Source organism: Phyllopteryx taeniolatus, chromosome 4, assembly GCF_024500385.1.
Source record: "Phyllopteryx taeniolatus isolate TA_2022b chromosome 4, UOR_Ptae_1.2, whole genome shotgun sequence".
Classification (NCBI taxonomy): Eukaryota; Metazoa; Chordata; class Actinopteri; order Syngnathiformes; family Syngnathidae; genus Phyllopteryx; species Phyllopteryx taeniolatus.
Genome location: NC_084505.1, coordinates 31,664,907 through 31,681,373, shown reverse-complemented (window position 1 = coordinate 31,681,373; position 16,467 = coordinate 31,664,907). Strand labels below are relative to the sequence as shown.

General features: G+C 38.6%; 1 protein-coding gene across 3 annotated transcripts in view; it reads left to right on the top strand.

Moving 5' to 3' along the window:
• Nucleotides 1-16,467, top strand: part of LOC133477204 (myosin-10-like) — a 53,782-nt gene that overhangs the window by 10,723 nt on the left and 26,592 nt on the right. For 2 of the 3 annotated variants that reach the window (XR_009788257.1, XM_061771709.1), the window contains exons 3-7: nt 53-209; nt 8,388-8,415; nt 11,077-11,179; nt 11,386-11,415; nt 12,033-12,050. Coding sequence is in view for 2 of the 3 variants with exons in the window: in XM_061771709.1 (XP_061627693.1) it covers nt 53-209; nt 8,388-8,415; nt 11,077-11,179; nt 11,386-11,415; nt 12,033-12,050 (336 nt within the window). In the remaining variant the exon portion in view is untranslated. The remainder of the gene's footprint in view (nt 1-52; nt 210-8,387; nt 8,416-11,076; nt 11,180-11,385; nt 11,416-12,032; nt 12,051-16,467) is intronic. The other variant, XM_061771710.1, reaches the window with a different exon arrangement.

Sequence of the window (16,467 nt, the reverse complement as noted above, 5' to 3'; positions counted from 1 at the left end):
GTGACCACCGGAATTGCATTGACTTTCATTTTTTGTTTTGTTTTTTTAATAGACGTACTCTGGCCTCTTCTGTGTAGTCATAAATCCCTACAAAAACCTCCCCATCTACTCGGAGAACATCGTGGAAATGTACCGGGGCAAAAAGAGGCACGAGATGCCCCCTCACATCTACGCCATCTCAGAGTCTGCTTACAGATGCATGCTACAAGGTAAGTCGGCTGCTGTCACACACTACTGTACCCAGGTGTGAAATGGCCTATATTGTACAGTAGCATCATTTTTAATCAAATACAGTACACCATATGCTCCCCATATTTGATATCCCTGCACTGTATGTGATCATAACTTCAGCTGATGTCACACTCATTGTACTTAGATGAGTTCATTAGGTTTAGAAAAGAATATTGGTTCAGCCTTAAGACAGAGAATGTCTCTTTCTCATGATTAACAATTGCTTGTTTTCGTCTTGGTGGCTGTACCGTCCACACAAAGATTGCATCCTTTGTGTGTTAGCTGCTTAGCCAAGGCAAACACATGTTACTCATCATGTGGTGCTGTTTAGTTGTTAGAGAAACAAAGGACTATGCAACTACACCCCAGGCTATTCGATTTGTAAGCTTAGTTTAAATCTCTCTTCCATGGTGACTCAAAACACCTTAAAATAGCTTTATTGATTGTATCCCGTCAGCCCAAAACTTGTGACTGAATTATGTGACTGAAGCCCACTGAATTGCATCTTCAAGCATCCTTGTCGTTGGCGAAGTTCCCGACACTTTGAGTGAACAGTGACTGACTGGGCTCAGAGCAACAAGAACACAGAGGGTGACCCCATTGTGCTCGACAATAAGCCCATTGTGGCTGGCGAGTGATGGTGGCGACAAACTGGACAGCCCTGTCGCTTCTTTCAGGCTTCAAAGCCTGTCAAAGCAAAACTTAATAATCTATTTTTATACTTTCATGCCTGTCCCTTTAATATTGAAAATCAGCAGTATAAGCAAAATATTTCCGATTGACTAGTTTAACATAGAAACTGACGATTATTAATTTAATCAATTAATATTTTTTTGAGGTCACTGATTTTTTTCCCATTTTTTCCCAAAAATTTTAAAAATCTATTTTTAGCGGCTTCTGTGGACTGCTGATGCAGACTGTTTACAATGAAGATATGGCGTTGAACAGAAGCGAGCTAGTTTGCTAAAGAGGCATAGTTTTGTCCATCATTTTGGATTGGTTCAGGGTTAGGGTAAGGGTTGAAACAGACAATTTTTACAATCTCACATTTTTTTTAAAAATGTATGACAAGAAAGGAGCCTTGTGGGCTGAACATGGTCAAAAACATGGTGCCAGTTTATAAGATGCAAAAGCAAAAAGCAGTCATTTATCTACACACTTGAGCCACTGCAATGTACCGCGGTAGCAGCTGTTGTGACAAACTATATAAATACTTATCCAAATGCATTACACACTTCACCGGGGTTTATTACCATCAAGTCACAATGTATCTATCGCTTTTTACCTGGCTCCTTCCCGTGGTGTGACTTTCCAATAAGAGTATCTAGAAGTTCACCAAACATTACAGCAGCGTAAAATAACCTTCCCACGGCTGATTAGTGTAGCCTAGAAATAAAAAGAAAGTGCCTGATCAGAGACGGTTTTTAGTGTAGGGGTGACACTGTTACATGTAACATACTTAAGAGACCAATAAAGCTGATTCTGATTCTAATGTTCTCAGCAGCCTTATTTTCCTTGCCCAAAAATGTTTATTAACTGGCATGTAGGTGGAATATTATATACTATATGCAGGATTTATTTATGTATTTATTTTCACTTTCGGGGACAACAGTTAATTTTTATTCATCTTATGTTCAGTCACAGTTTTGCTGTTATATATTAATCCTAAAAGTCATATTTTTGTTAAGTTATTGATGTTTAATTATCATTTAAAATGTTTTTATTATAATGTATTTAGGATTATGTTAAAAGGGCCACTTTCTCCAAATTTGAATAATATAACTGTCATTTGCTTTTGGTTTTTATTGAACGGGAAAAAAGTTATTAAAACCGGAAATCAGATTCTGGGGGGGAAAAGAATGAGAGTGGAATTTTTATCACTGAGGCACGCTTTTGTGTTCTGGAGGCTTCCGGTTTCTGCATTTTACTTGTGTCTGCGGAATCTTGGATTAGGATTTCCTTTCATATCTTTAGTGATGTCACAAATGTTTCTGGTAGGTCCACCTCTTAATACTAGGTTTTCAACGAGCGCAAAGAAAATATCGTACCCTCTCATTATTAATATGCAACCTGCACAAATGTCATATTTCGTAATGTGAGCATGGAGAGAAACACTAACGCACCACCGTTCCAACCCATTTCCTGTTGTGATCATATTAGAGTGAACAGTGTTGTGCTTGGAAAAAGAGGTTTGTAGGTTGGAGATTAGTGGACGCCAGCTGCTGTGTGGTGGCCCTGAGCATCTCAACAAGCTGATTAATATTAGCGATTATCTAGTTTGTGTTGTTATGAAGATGGTCGGAAAGCCATTAAAAAGTTTCAGCAAATTTTGATACATTTTGGAACAAGTCCAGAGTGTGTAATTCTATACCGCCATTTGACAACATGACATGTTGCCATTTGGACTTACATATTAGGGTTTCCAGGGTAAGTATAGAAGTCAGAAAATAACACTTTCAGTAGTCACACCACAATATCTGTTATATAATTATTTTGTACGATTGTGTTTAGACTGCAGCAGCAGTTGCCATCTCAACAGTGGATAACGTTTGGAACTGTTAGCAAATGATGGAATCCTGTTATTGGCTAACGGGTTTCCGAGTCTCGCAGGCATCTGTTAATTACCTCTACATTGCTGTATAGCCCACCGACGCTCTGATGGGCTGTTTAATGGGGTGTTACCTAAGATGAACAGAGTGCATAAGCAGACCAATAAAACTAAATGCACATCTGTTGTTGATCAGTGCCCTTATTTTTCTCCTTATATGATATGGCTATTTGAGTCTTCACGGACTCTAGCCGTGCTTTATGAATAATAGAAGCATGTTGAAGGATGTTATGTCAGCAGTGATGGGTTTCAAGCAAGCATGAGCAGCCCTTGAAGGGTCCCGAGGTGGGATATTGAAACAGGGGGTCTTTGTTTCAGTAAGAAATCCCCCCTCCTTGAGTCTCCCTGGTGTTTAATCACAGCCTTGGGTTGATGTCTCTCAACCTCCATCTTGGATCAGAGAGGGTTTTTCAAGAGGACGGTTCTTTGACATCCATTCCAAGACAGGCTTTATCTCAAAAGACAAAAGTATGACTGACATCAATAGAAGTTGTTAATCGAGTGCAATGTGTTCTTCATGACACTGAACATTGAGTGTATGGCGTAAGCACAGCTAAGAATGTCTGATAAAATGCTTGGGAATGTCTGTAATAACAAAGCATACATTAAGAGAAGGCTTTGCTCCACCTGGTAGCAATTCTAGCACACGGTAACAGCTCTCATGGCCCTTTGAACCAATAACCTAAAACCTTCAGTACACCACACCACATACATCGTACAGGAAATGTCTGGGATTCAGCACATTTCTAAAAGATAATGCAAATAGCTCTCGAGCAGTGACTGATAGTAAATCAATGGAACAATTGTGCTGTTCATCCACAACAACTGGACCAGATGTGATGTGAATGGTGTAACCCATATGCCAGGAGCAAGTAGCAATCAGTAGGAAGTAGCTAGTGTTGTGTTTTGAATGGCAAAATTTGAATTCAAATGCGACTTTTAGAGGTGTATCTTTTGGTAATATCGATTGACTTGAGCTGCCAGGAAAATGTGCTCATTTTACATATATATATAATGTGAGCAAATTCTCAAGTGGGAACCTCCAGAACTGGGACTGCAGCGGTCATAATTTATGATATGGAAACCTAGTTTACGCGCTTACCATATTACATTATAGCGACTCAATACGGTGCAAAGGGGCACACAGCAATACTCATTTCAGCCACCCACTGTTTTCTGGAACTAAAAGTATTTCATATTATATTTATTCATTTTTCAGGCAGTTGATGCACTCGAGGTTTTCTGTCCGTTCATTTTCCCATTGTTGTGAGTGGTGAAGAAAGTTAACCGGAAACTCATTCGCTGATCACTGGCGAGATCGGAAGTACCTCATGGTCGTGGGGCACATACTGTAGTCCATTCCCATTCAACTATTGCAAATTCTGTGTTTATTTACAATCACGTAAAATATTCAATTACTTCAGTACCTAACTGTATATTACCAATCAATACGGTCTTCAGTGCACCAATTTTTTTTGCCACTCTAGTTGCCAAGTCTATTGAGAGTGGCAGGGAGGCATTAGGACAAATAGAAATACTACCGAAGTATGTCTTCATCTTCACCTCGTCAGTCACTTATTTTTCCATTTTCTCCTTTCCATTCAGCTCTTGGCTACCTTACTGCCTGTCAGAAGTGATTTGTTATAGACCAGACAAGATGTATTTATAAAGCAGAGATGCTTTTCTTCAGTTTGAATGAATACCTTGATTGAAATCAAAAATATTATTGTTCCTTGTACAGTATATCTCCCTATCAGATTCCATAGCCTTCTCGTCAAAAATGTTCCACATTGGAAAGAAAACACTGAGGATCTCTTCTGCATATGTTTCCATTTGTAAAATTGTGGCTGACACACACTAGCCCAAACTCAACTGACACCAGTGCTCTTTGTCATTTCCCCCCTGAAATTAATTATTTTAATCAATTCACCACTCAACTTTTAAAACACTGTTGACACCCATGTCAATCAGTCACCTCTTTCCAGTAAAAAGTGTTTCCTGATATGTGGAAGATGCACCGTATTACGGTGGCGTGGTTCAAGTCGTTAAAACTTTTAGTAGAACTTACTGAACCATCATATCATGGTGTACAAGCATTTACTAGGCAATCACAAAACACACACCACAGCCATAGAATGTGCAAAGAATGACAAAAAATCAGGAGTACTTTTTAGTGCTTTTTAAATTCAGTCATGTAATACTATAGTTTTGATATTTGACAACACGCGTACAGCACTTTCTGTGGGTGAAATCTAATAAATGTCAGTTTGCGTGTATAAACACAGCTTGGGAGGAAAATCGAGCATACGTTTTTGCCCACCTATGTTATTTAAATGTTTTTTTTTCTATGCCACCGCCTTCTCGATAGATTTTGCATCATAATTAAACGTATCATCTGGTCATCTTGGTCCATTTGTTCTAGCAGACACTGTTCCACGGTCGCCATACTTGTTGCTTTGTTCCTTGTTATTGAAAGGAAAGTAATAACGGCGACCGGAAATGGCTCAGAAAATGCAGAGGAAACTCCACCCTGTGGAGTACCACTGTTGTGACACCAGCAGTAGTGACACCCTTGACCTGGAGGTGAACTGCAGTATATTTTCAAAAGTGCGCGTGTTGGTTGTGCTTGAGTATAAAGGCAAACTACGCGCCGGATGACCGCAGTGACGTCAGCGGGGTCGCCGTCCACGCGAGTATAAATAAGCCTTCAGTAGGAAGTAATATTATTTAAGCCATAGGTGTCAAACTCAAGGCCCGGGGGCCAGCTCTAGCCAGTCCCATCGTTTTATATGGCCTGTGAAAGCAAATCATATGTGCCAACTTCCATAATTCCTGCTCAAATCTGTACCAAATTTCAGGTTGTCATATGTAATAAATAATTACATTGAGATATTTTAAGCATTTATTCCAAAACACTTTTTACAGTAACGTTAACAATAGATGAACAGACTATTATGCTTGGCTTGTGATTTCAAAAATAGTTATCCATCAATCTGTTGTGTACTCTATATGTAATAATAAAATGAGGCAATTAAAGAATTCTATGGTTTCACAGGCATAACCAGCCTGCCCTCTGAGGCAGACCGTAACTATAATGTGGCCCATGAAAAAATTGAGTTTGGCACCCCTGATTTAAGCCATTGGATGTATTGTAGTCTGAGTTTATTTTATTTTTACTCTTTTTCTGTAATCATGATTTAGTAAAATTGTCTCTATTATCTCTTGTAGTGAAAACATTATACATTTTTACCTCGTGTTAATTGTGGCTTTTATATCTTGGAGGGTAATTAATTGTCAATGCTGTAGCCTGAGTCACGTGAAATTGACACAATCTCCTCTAGTCATGCACAGCCCACAAACTGCCCTTGTAACCATCAAGTATCATTATAGGAAAATTGTGGGGTGTTTGTTTTGGTCCTCATTTGCAAAGATTCCGAAATTGTCTGTTTCCTTTACATTATATCCAGTATATAATGGCGGTTGAATGGTTAGGATATGGAAGTGAAGAGGCAGGATCTATCTTTCCACAGTGTCTGCAGTCAGTCTGATAAACAGCAGCTATCTGAGTGGTGTTGGTGTGTTGCTTTAGATAGCAACAGGAATAAAGGGGCTTGTTTAAACAGTAGCATACTGTATAACTTGGCTTTGGAAAGATTCTACTCGGCTTAGACCGTTCTCAAACTCTGTTAACACTTTCTATTTGTGTTTCTCATGGATCCCAAAAATGTCTTCCAGGATAAATTTCAAACCAATGTCCCGTCATTCCGACATTAACCATTTATACAGGTGTTGTCCTTGGGCCCCCCATTCTGTGTCACTGCCATATATACAGAACACCAACCCGGAAAATCTGAAAAGAAATTCCAACTTGGTGCCCTGCGATTGGCTGGCAACCAGTTCAGGGTGTACCCCGCCTCCTGCCCGATGATAGCTGGGATAGGATACGGCACGCCCATGACCCTAGTGAGGAGAAGCGGCTCAGAAAATGAAAAAATTCCAACTTGAACGGTTTAACTCATTGGCGAGTTCTGTGGCGTCTCCCTGCTTTGATGTTTGATGACTATTTACGTAGCTTATGCAGGATATAACGGAATTGTACCGCAGCTGAACTCATCTAGAATGCTTGGTGGCTTATCATGCTCAAGGATACTTTGACAGGACTGCGATGGAACCTGGAGTTGGACCAGCAACTGTTTAATAGTTTGATGCTAACTACAGCTCCCGAGCTGTGCTTCTAGTATTCAAATGGCCTAACCGTCAAACTGCATTCTCACTTTTTAAGAGAGTAGTCTTCTGACCTGAACAGTATATCCACTCTAATACAGTCTTGTCTTGATTTTATACCAAAAAAATCTGGCATTTGAACAGGGGTGTGTAGATTTTATATATCCACTGTACAGCCGCCAAGCTCAGATGCATTTTCTTGCAAACTCTGGTATTGAGAAAAGGCCAACGACTACAAGTGCGTATGTGTGTGGTCGTGCCCCCTTGTCACAGAATTTAACTGCAGGAAGTTCCCAGTCAACGCCAGGAAATCCAGATTGTCCCTGACGATTCCTCCAGCTGTGTCCTCATTCAGATACCTTTCCACATACTCAGCACTTCACCCCTGTCATTCTGCCAGTGTCAAGCTGTTAGTGCTTTAGCATCTATGCAATACGTTGACATATACACAAGACAGTTAGTGCAAGTCTTTTTCAAACTATTCCCCCTTAAAATGAATGAACGCCAGCCATTGAAATCCCCTTGAAGGTTCTCTTCCCTCCAGCCCTCTGTGCTTCGATAATTATGTTTTACTAATAACTTATTCCTTCATATTTTGTACAGTGTATATTTACAACATCAACTCTACACTGTGACTCTGTTTCGCAAATCTCTAGGAAATTTGAAGGAGAAAACTATTTTCCTCATAAAGTGGCCTGGGGGTGAGTACCAGGTTTTTATTAGGGCTAAGTCATTTATTAGGTGGTAGGCCTTTGTAGTAATATTAAATAATCTTAGATATTCAATCATTTGTTTTTAACAATTTGTCATAATTCAAATAATCTAATTCCAAATTTAGCCTGTATTATGAAACATTTTCTTTTTATTATGTTATGATACTTTTGCCCATGTTTATTGAAGTGAACTACACACTTGGCGATTAATTGGAGCTGTCTATTAGTGGAGGTCACTGTTTGAAGAAATACCGTACATGATTTCCAGCTGGACACTATCTCCCTTGGAAAAAATACTCTGCTTGTTTCGTGTGACTATTTTGTTGGTGACTATCCAGTATTCTTATCTCACTTTTGCAGTTGTTTGGCTTCACAGTGTCACTTCAGCACCATGGTTAGGCTATTTCAGTTGGAGTCTTGTGGAGTTAATTTTTTAAACACCTGAATTTAGAAACTGTGATATATCCCTCAATTCTGAAAATCGCTGATTAGACTTTTCTTGAAGTCTTGATGCTGACCACTGTCAATCAAAGGGCCACTAGAGACAGTGTCAAAGACAGACTGCTGAGTTTGACCTATTCTTATATCTATCTCCTTGTTGTTTCCCACAGATCGAGAGGACCAGTCCATTCTTTGCACGTGAGTCTCCAGAATCTGTAGTCGACTACTGTTTATACAATTTATATTGCCAAGGTCATGACTGTGGCTTCAGGTCCTTGTGACACTGACCAGACTGTTGTTACTTAAAAGAAAAGCATTTTTGACATTTTTGTCTCACAACCATCTGGCCTTTCTACTAACAAGAGTGTGCAGATGACAGGAATGAAGCTTAAGAAAATTCCAAAGTTATCAAGACCTGAACCATGCCACAGCCCTGCTCTTCAAATAGAGGCAGGCGTCTTGGTTTTGTCCTTCCATTTTTACATTGGCCGCAAATACCTAAGTGTAGTTGCTCTTTTACCAACTGTGATTTTTTTTTGTAGTCTAACATTTTACATCAGACAATAATCTAATTTAATAATTGGGCATGGGCCGGTATCAGATTCTGATAGTATAATAACTGTGAACTGAAATATTGTGATTGCACTGTATCACGGTCTTTTACGGTACTCTAAAACTAATAATTATTTCAAAATGGTTGGATATAATAACAGCTTTTTTTCCTATTGATTGTGCTCCGTAGATACATAAGTACGCGTGAAAAAAAGTAAGCAATTGAAATTTTTTAAATAAAATTAAAATGTAGACAAGTAAAAGTATTAATTTCTCAGAAAATTGGGAGCTACTTGGATGCTCTTCTCCGCTTTGGAAAGTAACGTTAGAGCGGAAACGAACTGATGTTAGCAATGCTAGTTAGCTAGTTACAGTATTTGCTTCAAGACAAGTTACCGTAATTTCTCGTGTATAATGCGCACCCCCCCCCCCCCAATTTTTCAAATAAAAGTCAATAGTGCGCATTATACATAGGTATAGGGGGGGAAATGAAAACACTTTCACATTTTATAAACGTATGCCGCCATCTAGAGGTTATGAAAAAGCTGTACACTTTTATTCCAATGTCACCACCACCTAGAGGTTATGGGAAAGGTGTACACTTTCATTCTAATATGCCGCCACCTAGAGGTTATGAAAAAGATGTTGCCTACACTTTCATTCCAATATGACAGGGGTACATATGACTGCATGGTCATAAGTTTACATACCCTGGCAGACTTTGTGAAATATTCATTTTTTTTTAAATATGACTGAACAACAACCATCATTCATTTCTTTATGGTTATGTTTTGTTTAATGATAATGCTTTTCTGAAATGCTTGACAGTTCAATTTGAATCCGATTCAAATAATATTAAATGTGTTTCGCCTGGCCCTTCATGTTTTCTTTAAAGAATTGTATCCATCTTAAAAATTCTGCCTGGGTAATCAAACATATGAGCACAACTGTGTTTTCTCATTGACTAAATAAAAGTAAGGCTGTGAATTTCAAAATACAAGCAAGTAAATAAAAAAGTATTACTTTAACTTAACGTCAGAATAATTATTTGAAAAAAATACTTGTTTTGTTTTGATCATATGAGTAGAAGCAAAATCATGCATTGTAAAAATGCATTATACATAGGTAGAAGGGTTTTTCCAGAATTTTGAGGTCAACTTTGGGGGTGCGCATTATACACAAGAAATTACGATAACTCTGGTAGCTGGTCGCAAATGTTAATTTCAAGACAGCGTTATAGTAATGCATTAACCTTACCTTGAATTTGCCTCTCTTCGTAAACACGTTTTGCATATCCTTCTTCTACCAAGATTTAAAAAAAATATATATATCCCAATTTGATCAGGGGAAAAGTCGTCGTACTCACTGCCTGCTTGCACCAGCAGCAGGAAGTGGAGGGGTCGTCTCTTTGCTTGCCCTGACGACTCCAAAAACTAATACTGCTGATGGTAGGTTTTTGCAATTTTGAAACCGCAACATGTTTAAAATCGCAGTGTACCTTGAAACCGGTAACGGGCCTTTGCCTTCTCATCATCTGTTGAGGACATCAGCGCATGGAAAAACTGCAGTGCTTATTACAACCTCTAGTGATGTACAGTAGTGTGTTATACAGTATATATTAAAAATGTTATTTGTCATAACATGATGTTGTAGAGCTATACTTGGTCATATTACGTGCCCAACCATACTGTAGGTTATTTTTTGTAGAAATATATACATGATATACAAGATGTGATTACATGTGGAATGTCACACCCAGGACTTTTACCTTCATTGGTATTAATCCCTCCACCATTACCTGTGCTTTAAACATATTTAAATTGACACACACTCGCTCACCCTTAAGAGTCCAAAACTATTTTGTGCATTTTTGGCTTGTGCAAATTTGCACTCACGGTAAAACCCCACACATCCTTTAAATCTCAACTGTCCCTCAGTTCTTTTTTTTTTTTTAAAAAGGCTTACAGTACTTTAGAGGATTTCCTCCCTGCTTTTTTTGTTTGCAACACCGCAGTGGGAGCAGCAAAAAGCAAGCTCGACATTTACAAAACCAAAACTTGCTAAGCTAGACCAATGCATAAAATTCATAGAAAGACGCATGTTAGTCCTAGGCAGCCCTGTGTGTTTTTGCTAATGTTGAGAATAGTGCCGCTTCAATCTGACAGGGTCTGCAAAATGTGTACTGCGGTCTCTGCTCTATTGGCGTTTTTTATGGCAGAAATTGAGATGGGATGGATTTGTAGTTCATTCCAGGACAGGGGTTTTGCAAAGCTTCTTATGAGCCTCATGTTCTTTTGTCTCACACAGTGGTGAGTCTGGAGCTGGCAAGACGGAGAACACAAAGAAAGTCATCCAGTACCTGGCGCATGTTGCCTCCTCCCACAAAGGAAGAAAAGACCACAACATTCCTGTGAGTATTACCTGAACAATATTATATCAAAGAAACTGAACAAATTAAGTGGAGTATCGATGGCCACATAAATAAGTGACAGTCACGCTGGGATTTCTGTAGGGTTTGGGTTTTATGATAGTCAATGAGTTACGCTCCATGGCTTTAGACAGCAGATCTTTGTATGCAATCTAACACTTTGCAATTTGTTTATTTGTAACAAACAGCCAGAATCTCCTAAGCCAGTGAAGCTGCAGGCAAGTCTCTATTTTTCATTATACATTTCATTTATGTGCATGCAACAAACAATCTTTCACTATATCGGTCAAATTTTGGGTTAACACCAGTCGGTATTTAGTTGGTGAAAAGTAAACAGTTTTCAAAATTGAAACATCCATGGAAAACAGATTTGACAACGCTGAAACATGGAATTTATTGTGTTTACTTTGTTCTTTTACTATCAGGCGCAAAATGCAGTTGTAAGTACCGGTGAATTTTTTATAAGATGGCATGTCCTTTTAAAAATTCCATGATTATGTTTCACGTACATACCTTGTATATGTAAATGTGCCATTATGTAAAGTTATGTTCTTGTCTTTTTGGGGGGGGGGGGGGGGTTCAGTTAACGTACGTTTTGGGGTATTTTATGGGTTCCTTTTCTAAGTGCCATTTACAAACATTTCAACCTATCATCCGAACCACTAGCAATAATTCAAGTTACAGAAGATTGCAAAGCATGTAGGACCAATAAGAATGGTACACTGTTATTATAATCACCGTCGGCTGCGTTTTGGTTCTTAAGTTGTTTATATCATGACATTGTCAATATTGATTCTCCATGAGAATAACACTTGAATCCCCTCATGTCCTACAGAGTGGAGCCCTCTTTTATGTGAGTAGAATGTAGCTTTTCACCTGACTCACCTTCCTTACAATACAAAGGGGGCTCTACCCACTCTGCTTCCATCCACACTGCTCTTAGAAAGACTAATAATGCTTTAATATACAGGTGCGTCTCAATAAATGTAAATAAATATGTTGTAATTTATTGAGATGTACCTGTATGATTTTAGGTTGGACTAAAGGAGCTTTTCATCCACTTCCATTCACTTGCAGTGGTTGTCCTTGATTTTTCCTTTTCCTTGATTGCATGAAACCACACTTGTGCTGATGGAGTGAGCGGGATTTGCAGCAATCTCACTTGGGCACGACTTGCAATGTGGCCGCTTGATTACTACTAGTGGCATCCTACAGCATTAATCAATCACGTTTACAGTGGAACCTCAAAAGTCGAATTGTGTAAAGGTTTTGTCATATTTACAACGCCCTCCTCATTTGTCATTTTAGTTCAGTAGGTGTTATGAGTGTTTTTTTTTTTTTATTTAAATTGGGTTGTTTTTACATATTAATATTAATGGTGTACTTGTATGGCCATTCAGATTGTTGAAATGTCCCTTTTCCTCTTTTTGGAATTTCTGTGTTCGACCTTTCAAGGTTTCACTGTAAATTTCTTTTGACTAATATGCTATGCCATCTAACTTATAAGATCACCCCTGTTGCATTGTTAAATACAGTGGTGCCTTGACTTCCGAGTTGAATTTGTTCCGTAACCACTCATATCTCAAACATCTTTCCCCATTGAAATGAATGGAAATGACATTATTCCAGTCCAGCCTCACATTGCCCTCATTCTTATATGTGTGCTTTTTTTCTTCTTCTTCCCGATAAAGAATATAGGCCTGTGACTATTCTTATATCGTCTATCTACATGTGTTGGTACCATTTGTCTTCAAATATCTGTTCCTTCATGGTTTTTAATAATGCTACATTGTTAGCCTATAACCTATCTACAGCATTTTCCATTGTGTGTTTGCCACAAGCTAGCGGACTTTCCAAAGGCAAAGTAACGTGGATGTTTTAAATACGTGTGTAAGTGTCTTTGTTTTATGTTTAGTTTGGCAATATACGTCACCTGGGAGTGGCTTCTTAAAGCTTCTTTTTTGACAAAAGTTTCACTTTCGGCCAAACCTTTGCTGGTAGTGAAGTGAGTTGAGTTTGGTGCCACCATATACAGTAGCGCTTGTATCTCAAGTTTTTGCTCACAAAACTGCAAAGCAAAGCATAAAACCGGCCAAGTGACGGCTTGTATCTCGAAAAAAAAAGATCGGGTCACTCGTATCTCAAGGCACCACTGTATAAGGTTCTTACAAATGTATTAGTTGCTTTTTGCTCAGTAATTTGCATCTTACATTTAACTCCTCATCTTTTAAGAGACTTGATACGTTATCACCAGTGTCTTTTATAACAGTTCTGCTATTGAGACAATATTTGAACCTGCCTCCTGTTAAGCCTTTATTTATGCTAATGAAATATTTGAGTGGTCCAGGGTTTTGCATCAGGTTTAAAGGTTGCGAACAGCGCAATGAATTAGTTTGCCCAACGGGTGTAACAATACATGGTCAAGTGGCAGAAGAAGGCTTACTTTTACTTAGTGTTTTTCATTGGATTGTTGTATTATCTATGGTCTTTGGTTTGTCAAACAAATATTTACTGTAATTATAACTTTATCACTTCATTAGTATACGTTAGTTAGTAATATACTGTGGCGCATTCTGACTGCCATACAAATTTGGGTTATGTAGCTGCCATAGGAAAAGAACTTCGGACTGCCTTTATTCGGGACTTGAAGTCGGATCATTTTAGTAACACGCTCCATTGTTTTCTGGATTCATCCAGATGACTTCCCCACATCAACTTGATCGTGACCAGATTTATGTACTTTGTACTGTTTCCAAGGAGTGGCCTTTTACTTGCTCTTTAGACAAATGAACATTTTTTGTGACCTACAGAGCACATGTTTTACCATTGAGTACACATCCTCAACTGGAAAGATTTAGTGGAGCAGTTTGTCTGATCCTCTTTGACTCTTCTCAATCTGTCCAAAATCATCTTCACGTTCCGCCAAAAGTGTCTGTGCTGCAGAGAGACACAAAGTTGTAGCTGAGGCAGAGATATGCAGAAAATGACTGAATAATTAGAGGGCCGCAGAAGGAGTGGACGTACAATTCAGTAGCAGCTGCGCAACAATTGGAGTCACTTATGGAGGCTGTCAATTGTCAGACACACTACTGACTCCCATTGCATCAGAAATGTGGGTCAGCTAAAGTTGCCCCCCCCTGGTCTTTATAATCGGCTTGTTTTTTATTGTGTTTGTGGGCCAAAGGAAAAACATACACTTGAGTAGAGGTTTCCAGTTCACAATCCCAATCTGCACCACAGGATTGCCATGTTAAATAAAAACAGATAACTGGACTTGTACCAGCTTTTAGCCCGTGTCACACTTGTCCAGCTGCTCAGAAACTCAATTAAAAAGCATGAACCCTCCTTCCAAGTCTGACATCACATGCCTCAGTGCTGATCCCTCAATGTTCCCCTTTGTGGAAAAAAATGGCCCCTTCAGCTTCTGCGACTATTCCTGAAATTCGGCAAAAATATATGCCCTGCAATAATGCAGCAGTAGAAAAAATATGCCTTTCCCTCAGCATTTTTTATTCTCTGGTTGGGATTTAGGTCACAATTTGGCTTTAGATGAAAACAGTAAATGAGCCACATGTTTAAACAGCTGCACGAATAGTGTATTTATTTATTTAGCTTCTCAAAAGTGTCCAGTTCGGCCGCCTATTCATGTAAAGTTTTTTTTTCTCTGCGAGAGAGCCACTAAAAACATTTCCCAAGATAGCCTCTTGCCAATTATGTCATCTATTTGCTACATACTAGTTAACTAAAAAATGTTCAGTGAAAGGCCAAAGGTTTAGTTTTCCCCCCAACATTATGCCCAATATCAACAAGAATAGCATTTATGCACAAAGTGATCAGACAATATTGTTGTACAGTTGCACTCAAAATTACAAGACTTTTTAAATAGTTCAACACAACAGTCACAAGCAGTACACTATTTATTGAACGTTTCCACATTTTGCAAAATATACAATTGAGTGTTGAATCATTTTAGTGCGACCATTTTGATTAATTTACGCTTGTTACAACAATACTACTTAAAATCAACAATCATGAATAATCATGACACATCCATTTTTACAGTCAGTTGACTTGCATTTGTAAACATTTTATTTTAAATTCTCAATTCTATGCCAAAAGTCAGATTATGTTTCAGAATTTAGTTAAATGTTTGGAGTCGACTTTACACCGAGTTTATCGGGCTGATCGGTATCAGCCGATATTGAGCATTTGAATTTCATAATTCGCCGATTGATCGGCTCCGCAAAAGACATTTATGCCGCGTCGCCGCATGCACAGTATATTTGAATCCAAAAGCTAGTTTATTTTTAGCCTTGTCGCGTGTATTTTGACGTAGTATTGGAAATATCTGACAGCCAATAAAGTTATTAAAATAAAAAAATTTAAAAAAACATGTCGCCGGTCTGGAACAGACAACACGTCTGAGTCAGACAACACGTAATGCCCGGATCAGCCTGCAAGACAAATTTGCTCTTTCACGATTGCACTATGTCAGACTACTGCAATAAAATCTTGTACTCCGATACCAACACATCCTGTTTTTTACAATCATTGGGCTTTATCTTGCCAACTCAAATGCGACCGGATACACCAGTTACCGTGGCGATGACAACAAGAGTGGAGCGCGCCGACTGTATTTTGAGGACAAAATGGGGGGGAAACGTGTGTTGGTGGTCACCGGTGCTCAGGACAGGAGAGGACGTTCGTTTAAGGCTTGCTTGAGGTATGTTCACGTACTTTTAATACGATACGTCTCGCAAGTAGGCAACAAAACGTTATGTAGCCTAGCAAGCTAGTGTTAGCACGAACGGTTGTAGGTAAACATGCCGCCGTTCTGTCGAATCATGCTCTAAAGTTTCGGTGTGGGTGAAGTCATTTAATTAAAAATAAAGTAATTTAATTACAGTAAGTTAGCACCCATTATTTCTGTCATGTAATGTTGGTTTGACCTGGCTGATTAGAATACACGATCTGACTAGAGCAGTGATTTCCAACTTTTAAGGAACATATTTTACAATTGAAAATTCTCACGGCATACTAACAAACAAAAATGTCACAAAAACTGGATACATTAATTACTGTATGTACTTCCTGCCATCTGGAAAAGCATTTAGTTGTTCTGTCTGTCACTATGCCTCACTGGCATAAATAGAGGAACAAAGATACATTATTTATTGTAAATATAATTTTTTGAGCAATTAAGTACACAAGTATATACAGTAAATCAGCAGGTCATTTAAATAGACACATTCCTCCATCTTGTGATCGGA